General features: G+C 41.9%; 1 protein-coding gene across 1 annotated transcript; it reads right to left on the bottom strand.

The window, feature by feature from the left end:
• Window positions 1-860: 860 nt before the first annotated feature.
• lrfn5b (leucine rich repeat and fibronectin type III domain containing 5b) lies at window positions 861-7,166 on the bottom strand (the record flags this gene model as incomplete). The annotated part of the gene is made up of 5 exons (XM_079255896.1): window positions 861-1,556; window positions 1,684-1,984; window positions 2,841-3,174; window positions 5,592-5,766; window positions 6,276-7,166. The coding sequence occupies 5 exons, from the start codon at window positions 7,164-7,166 to the stop codon at window positions 861-863; spliced, it is 2,397 nt and encodes a 798-aa protein (XP_079112022.1).
• Between the last annotated feature and the right edge of the window lie 268 nt (window positions 7,167-7,434).

Below are 7,434 nucleotides of genomic sequence, written 5' to 3'. Positions count from 1 at the left end.
TTACAATGGTTGTTTTCAGCATGACATAATGTCTGCAAGTAAAAAAATGGAAATGAACCATTCCGTTGGATCTTACCCACACATAATATCAGATTACCTGCCGCACCTGTCATGCCATTGGTGTTGCCTCTCAAATCAGTCATGACAGAAATCCTATCAGAGTTGAGTCTTTATGTAATTATGTGATAAAAATGTATTGATTCAAACCGGAGGGCAGTATTAGGCTGAGTCGACTTTGTGCCACAAAAATGCTGCATTGTGCTGTGTCTGGGAGGGTCGGGATGAAAAGCTGGAGCTCTGTCTGTCTACAACATTCTGGTCCCATGTCTCTGGGATAAAAGGAACATTCTTAATCTCTCCAAACCACCACCAAAGTAATTAAGTCACATCACCATCCGTCTGTGGAGCAAGAGACAGAAAAAAGCTCAGTCTTCAGAGATTGTTTCACCTTGAGTTACAGACAACGAGACTGTGAGCAGGATAACTCCATCCTCTGCGTGATGCTTTCTTTGTTATAATACAGTATGTCCAGGTTACTGCATTCAATACCACATGAACACTTATGGTTGCACTGAGATATATAGTATCTCACACAACTAAACATTTTTGTACATGACGTTTTATACATTGTGTTGTACCTTTCATCAAAGTTTGATCCAATGTTATAAAGAAGACTTTGAGAGGTTATACGGTAGAAAACCAATGTGAAACATTTCCCATCACCCTGTGTACCTGCCTTCCACAGGTCCCTCAATAAAGAGCACTAAAGCTCAAAACAAGGCATAAAATTCCTGTCTGTTCCACAACCGGCCGCAAATCCAATCCAAGAATACAAGAGGGCGCAGGTCATTAACTTCAAATCATAAAGTGCTCTCCAGCAGCCACTCAGACTTGGAGAGTTTGTCCCTGGCTCGGTGAATGTTTGTTGAGCTGTCAAGCTGCGGCAGCTCTCCGCTCATCGACAGGCTACGCTTTGAGCGTAGACTGGCTCCAGTTTTGGGGTAGGCCACATAGCAGCGCTCCCTGTATGAGTCTGCGTTGAGCGAGTGCCTGCGGTTCACCCTTACTCCGCCTGCAGGCACAGTCATATAGTGTCGTGATGCATGGTGGGGGCGTGGACCCCTGGGAGCAGCAGTCCATTTGGTAGGCTGCCCTGGCACAGCAATAGGGATGCCGGTAGCCATTTTAACATCTGATGAGTTATTCCGGTTCATGTTATTGAGCTCAACATCTGCCTGAGCTTCAGCTCGCCGTGCCTCTGAGGGTTTTGGTGGAGCATTGGAACGTTTGGGCCTTGGAGCTCCCGGGGAGGCTGGGTGCCAGCTGTGACTGCCAGCAGAGGTAGAGACCGTGCAATCAGGGACACAGGGTTTTGTGGTGGGTACAGTCACAGGTGGTCGTTGCTTGGCTGGTTCTGGGGGAGGGAGCGCAACTCTGAGGCAGTCTTTATCATTCTTCTCTGGACGCAACACCTGCTTAGAGAGAGACTTGGGTATCCCACAGCCCTGTAGCTGTCCATCACTGCTCAGGGATCGAATATCTCCCATCTCCAGTGCCTGAAATAACAGAAGACAGGTACAGCAAAAAGAAAGAATGAAAACTGATTCATTTCTAAGCCCTGATTAACAACCAATAAGAGTGTCAAACAAAAGGAAAAAAAGTTATGAATCCCGCCAAACTGACCTTATCCGCATCTCCTTGGTTACACACCCGATAGCGCACAATGAGGAAGATGATAAAAGCAAGCACAGAGGCCACAATAATCCCGCCGATGATGACCACAATGGTGCCACCAAGAAACTGGGACTGCATGAAATGGCATCTCAGGTACTGCGGCTCGGTAGTGAAGTGAACGCAACCTATCACCCTGGTAGCGGTCAGTGAAGTCACCTGATCATCATAGATGGCCAGCACGCACAAGTCATAGTGGGTACCAGCCGCCAGGTTGTTCACAAGAATGTCCTGACTGGCTGGGGGTATCATTCTGCGGAAGAAGAGCTTTGTGAGTTGAGGCATAGATTAGGGAGGTTTAAATGAAAAGGGACTGAAGCAAATCAGATTATCCAGCTTACTGTTGTAAGAATAAAATGACATGACAATCATTTATCTCTCAGGAGACTATTTAAGATGTGTCTAGACACAATCTTTTGTGACATTTGATTTATTCGTTTAACAATACCACTGATAAAGGGTTGTGTGGGAACATAAGAAGTCTCTGCTTGTTCCACAGCATCAGGAAAGTTGGAAGTCTTTCAAGTCTTCCAAATCCTGCCGCTAATAGTGAAACACCATATGTGCTACCTCAAAGTTATTTCTGCAAAAAGGCATCCGTGCAACGATTCTATCATGCATTAGAGATTATTACTAAATATGGCGTAAAAGCAGGTAGGGATGAAAGAATGCAACATGCGACTGTTCTTAAGAAAAGCTTGTCTGAAGCCTCTGGTGCTTTTTGTGAAGCACAGTAAGATGACTCTTTCATCTCTCTAAAGGGCCACAGCTTAGTGCTGACATTATGTTTTGATTTTGTTGATTAAGCATTATCAGGGTCTTGCACATAGTAAATAACACACAAAGGGGGGATTATGAGTCTAAGGATGAGAAGTCAGACACAGTGCATTATGTCTTCCTGATAGGATCAACAGATACCACAAATCATGCCGACAGTCTGGCCTAGCTTTTAATGATAAAAAATCCAAAGAGATTTTAGCTTTCACAGTAGACTATAAAGGTATGTAAAGGGTCATGGGATTAGAATGTAGTTCCATTTGAGTGAGTGCACTCCAGATTCACATTGTATGTTTCTTCTTTTTATGTCAGGTTACATCTTCTTTTCTTACCTGTACACCAGTGAATCATCATAGGTCCCATTATACTGGATTTGAAACATGCGGATCCCAGGAATACTCCTGTGGAAGTTAAATTTGACCAGGGCTGAGGTGGAAGTGGCCTCAGCAATTACTACTTTCTTCTCTTGGATTGTCTTTGCATTCCCCAGGGGCACTCCCCCAGCTTCTGCCCCCGTCTTGGTTACAGTGGCAATATCTGAGGATCCAGGGTCAGGCTCCTGCTCTCCGAGTGTGTTGTTTGTGATATGAGGGAGTTTAGCAATGACCAGATCCACTGTCTGCTGAGCCTCTCCAGCGGGATTGGAAGCAACGCAGGTGAAAGAACCTTAAAAAAAAAAAGTGAATTAATGAGATCAGCATCCTGCTCAACCATCTATATGGTGCTCATGTTACTGTCTGCACTGAAACTGCAGCAAATACGTCTAAACATAGCCAGTAAAGTGTTCTCTAATAGAGCAAGGCTGAGTTGAACTTACTCTTTGTGTCTTAATATGTATGTTTTATTGTTTCTTCTGTACAGCACTTTGGTCAACTTTGTTGTTTTTAACGGTGCTTTATAAATAAACTGGATTGGATTGGATTAATATTCTCAGCAAATTTATCTCCAATTTTCATTAACTTAGTATCGGATAGCATTAAAACATTTACCTCATAGCATGTTTGAATTCAGTAACCTGTCAACTTAGCTTCACATTTAGGTTTTTTTTGTTTTGTTTTGGGAAGGGAATATTGCATGGTGAAGCTCAGCTTTTTGGGGGGTACGTCCATTTAGGTACAATCATGTAACTGATACTGGTACTTTTTTGTACCACTACTTTTATATATACAGGGATGTTTTATCCACTATTATGTGTCAAGTTTAAGAGAATAAACTTGCTAAATCTGCAAATAGCCAACTGAGGCCAACTGAACTCCTTTTGTCAGATAATAAAGTGTTGACTAAAGTTATTGTCACTAGAGTGGCAAACATGATGTAGAACCTAGAGCTGATATTTCTAATATAAAGCTTTAACAGTCCTGCTCTAAATGGCATGCCTTCTGATCATATCCAGTGGATGGTTAATCATAAATCTAATGGGCCAGACCTCAACCCTTGAGCTTCTATTGTTCCACTTAACAGTGTGTCTGTCAAACATTTAACTGTAAAACTTGGCTGCTATATAGAACTGTTTGGACTAGGATTAAAGACAAAGAATTTCCCACCAACAGGACTGCTGTTAATACGTCAATTGTTCCATTTATATATACCTATAATAATAAAAAAGGCTTTAAATCTAAGAAAAAATTATGGCATGAAGTTGAAGTCACAAAGTGTCAGCACGGATGTATTCTCCTTTGAGTGGGACACTAAAGGACAGGATTAAATAAACAGTGCTAGAAAGCATGAAAATATTTATGGTATGTACAGTTTTTCTAAATAGGTGTGCATGGCACAACTGTAATGATACATAGTCATGGAGAAGATTAATAGCCCACTCTTGTTTTCCAAACAACTGTATCTTTAATTGTATCAGGAATTAAAATTAATATTAATTTTGGAAAACAAGCTTGGTCCAAAAAATGTTTCTGTAAGTGTAAGAAGTGTAAGGATAGGTAACATCCTCTCTAAAGTATTTCATAATGCATGAAAACATAATTCTAAAGGTTACATCATGGCACAGAAAAAAAAACTTTGAAAGCAAAAACAAAATGGCAAATTGACACTGACTCATGTTTTCAGTAACGGTGACATAGATTTGTAATGCCTCTTGTAGGACTAAATGAAATTGTAACTACCAATAATATTGTCCTGAATGTCCGACAGATGTCAGGAATCTTTATCTAGAACTTATTGCATAGACTATCATTCTAATTTAAGAAATAAACTATGTATTTAAAGATAAATGTCTTTCTATTTGGAACTCCTCAGGTTGCTTCATAAGGGCTGCTGAATGTATGAACTCCTTTGAGGTGGGGGGGAGAAGACTGTGGAGGTGAGATAAGCCTTACCTGATTTTTAAAGAATCAATAGCATGCTTTGTCACAAGTTCACAAGTTTATTTTATTGGCTTATTAGAATAAGATAATTTCTCTTCTCGATTAGAAAACATAGTTTTTCTCATATTATACTTTACTATGTCACCACTCATCACCTTCGGTCGAAAATACTTTGTTTTAGCTCTTGTGGCTTTAAGACCCCAAAAGGCCCCAAACTAATGTGATTGGTCAAGGCAGCTTTTTATCTTTCATTCAAAATGCAACAAGACAGGTAGTATGCTAAACCTCTGCATGGCGATGAAAACATGGCCAAGACAAGCTGAGGACTTCAAGGCTTTCTGTGGGGGATAACTCACTTTGATGAGGAGTTATGGATTTTTAATTTTACAAATGAAAAATTTTACAAATAAAAAATCACGTAACACACTTTAGAAGGGAGAAAACCTTCAAAAAGTTTCATATGGTACATTCCAGCTACAATTTTTCTATAGTATTTAATATGTTAACCTTTAACACAAGAAAACATGAGAGCAAGCATGTTTATAAAGGCTGTATGGCGGACATAAAACAATTCATAAAAGTTGAAGTCACCTTTCATTTCCTCGTGACTTTTATCAGCACGTAAACCTGCATGCTCCAACCATCTCCACTTTATCATCTGATGTCAAAAAAGTGCTTCAGCCCTATAGACTTATGTGCACACAAGCAAACAACTAATTTTGTTCAGTCAACAACACAAGCGCAGCCACCGGGATGTAAACAGACCTGAGTCCTTGACAGTGCTGATGAGGATGTCCAACGTTCCATCTGTGTGGACCGCGGCCCTGGAGGAGTTAGACATAAGGCGTCCGTCTGGTGCGATCCAGTGGATAATGGGGTCGGGGTCGCCCCTGGCTTTACAGCGCAGGGTCACACTCTGGCCCTCCAAAGCTCGCAGCTCCTGAGGCAGACGCAGCAGAGGCAGTTAAAGTGAGGACCACTTCACACTCATATGTTTTTTTTTTCCTGGTAAAAGTAAATTATCTCAGCAATTATGCAGAGAAGGTCTGCTGAATCTAAATGAGTTTACATGGCAAGAGTTGTTTGGCAAGATCGTTCTGTTTGGATGCTCAGCGACTAAATCACTACAAGCTCCCACTGTGTATCAAGAGCTTCACCTCCAATCCATCATAAACACAATAATAGCTTTATTAAAAATATAACTGAAAATTTAGCTATATAACTTCTGCAGAAGGTCTGCTGTGGGTCTTTTTTCAAGAGTTATATTCATCACAATAAAGTCTTAACTTCAGTTTCCCGGTGTGTTTAACAGCTGTTGTAGGACTGCTGTTTAAAAGCTAATATTTTTTATGACAGTCCAGGCAAACAAAACGTGCCACCCTGGATTAACTAAGACAGTATCTGTCTTAGACGATGTATCCGCTTGTGTAATGTCTTTACAGGTTATACCTGAGAGTGCCTGGTGATGAGAGGAGGGTCACAGAGGAACTCTTCCTCTGACACAGTCCAGAAGTAACGTCCAGCAAGATGTTGTGGTGATGCACACGTTTCCAGATCATCCTCCCTCCGCAACCTCCGCAGCCAAAGCAGCTCACAGTTGCACCTTAGTGGGTTCCCTCCAAAGCTTAACGCGAACGATGAAGGTCCCATTATCCCAGATGTAGCCAGGACCCCTGCCCTCTGGAAAACCGGGTCAGGAGGAAGCTTCTGGAGCTTGTTGGATGTCACATCAAGCCTTTTAAGCTTCTGCAACCCAGAGAATGTACCCTCTGGGATATAGCTGAGCATGTTATGGTCTAAATTGAGCGTATGGAGATTGGACATCCTCTGAATGGCAACCCATGGGGCGCTTTCCAAGTTGTTGTAAGATAGGTCCAGCTCCTCCAGTGCTGTTAGATCATTGAAGGCCCCGATGTGGATATGAGTGAGCTGGTTGTTGTTGAGGATGAGGTGGTGCAGCTTGGACATGCCACTGAAGGTGTCGTTGGTAATGCGGGTTAGTCGGTTGCTGTCAAGGTGAAGGGCTCGTAGGTTCTCGAGGTCTTTGAAAGCATAAGGCGCAATGGAGCCGATAGTGTTGCGAGAAAGGGTCAGGTCTACCAGCTTGGTCATGTTTGCAAAATCTTTGCGTTTAATGCTGGTTACAAAGTTATCCCCAAGCCGCATCTCCACCGTGTGTCTGTCGATGTTAGGGGGCACAAACAGCAGACCCTTCTTGTCACACAAAGTAGCCAAGTTGGGGTTAAGCATCTGGCAGACGCAGCGTTTGGGGCAGATTTGAACTTTGTGTGCCTTTATGGCCACACCAAGAACAATCAGATACACCAAAAATGACTCCATTTGGCTTCAAATCAGGTTAACAAACCTAGAAAAGAAAAAGAAAAAAAAGATCAGGGCAAACAGAGAAAAAGAGAAGCGTAAGTTAAAAATGCAAAGTGTAAAATCTTAGTCAGTATCGTTGTTAACAAAGTGCAGTATTTCTTACTGCACTTTCAGCAAGAAACCACCCTTTAAATGAGAAATTGGGACTTTCTCCCCAGTAAAGTTCAAGCTTTTACGCTAGATTTGAAACACTATCTGCCAGCTCAAAGCTCAGAATTGAAGTGAA

Source organism: Telmatherina bonti, assembly GCF_933228915.1.
Source record: "Telmatherina bonti genome assembly, chromosome: 16".
In the NCBI taxonomy this organism is placed as follows: Eukaryota; Metazoa; Chordata; class Actinopteri; order Atheriniformes; family Telmatherinidae; genus Telmatherina; species Telmatherina bonti.
This window is presented reverse-complemented; position numbering and strand designations above follow the sequence as displayed.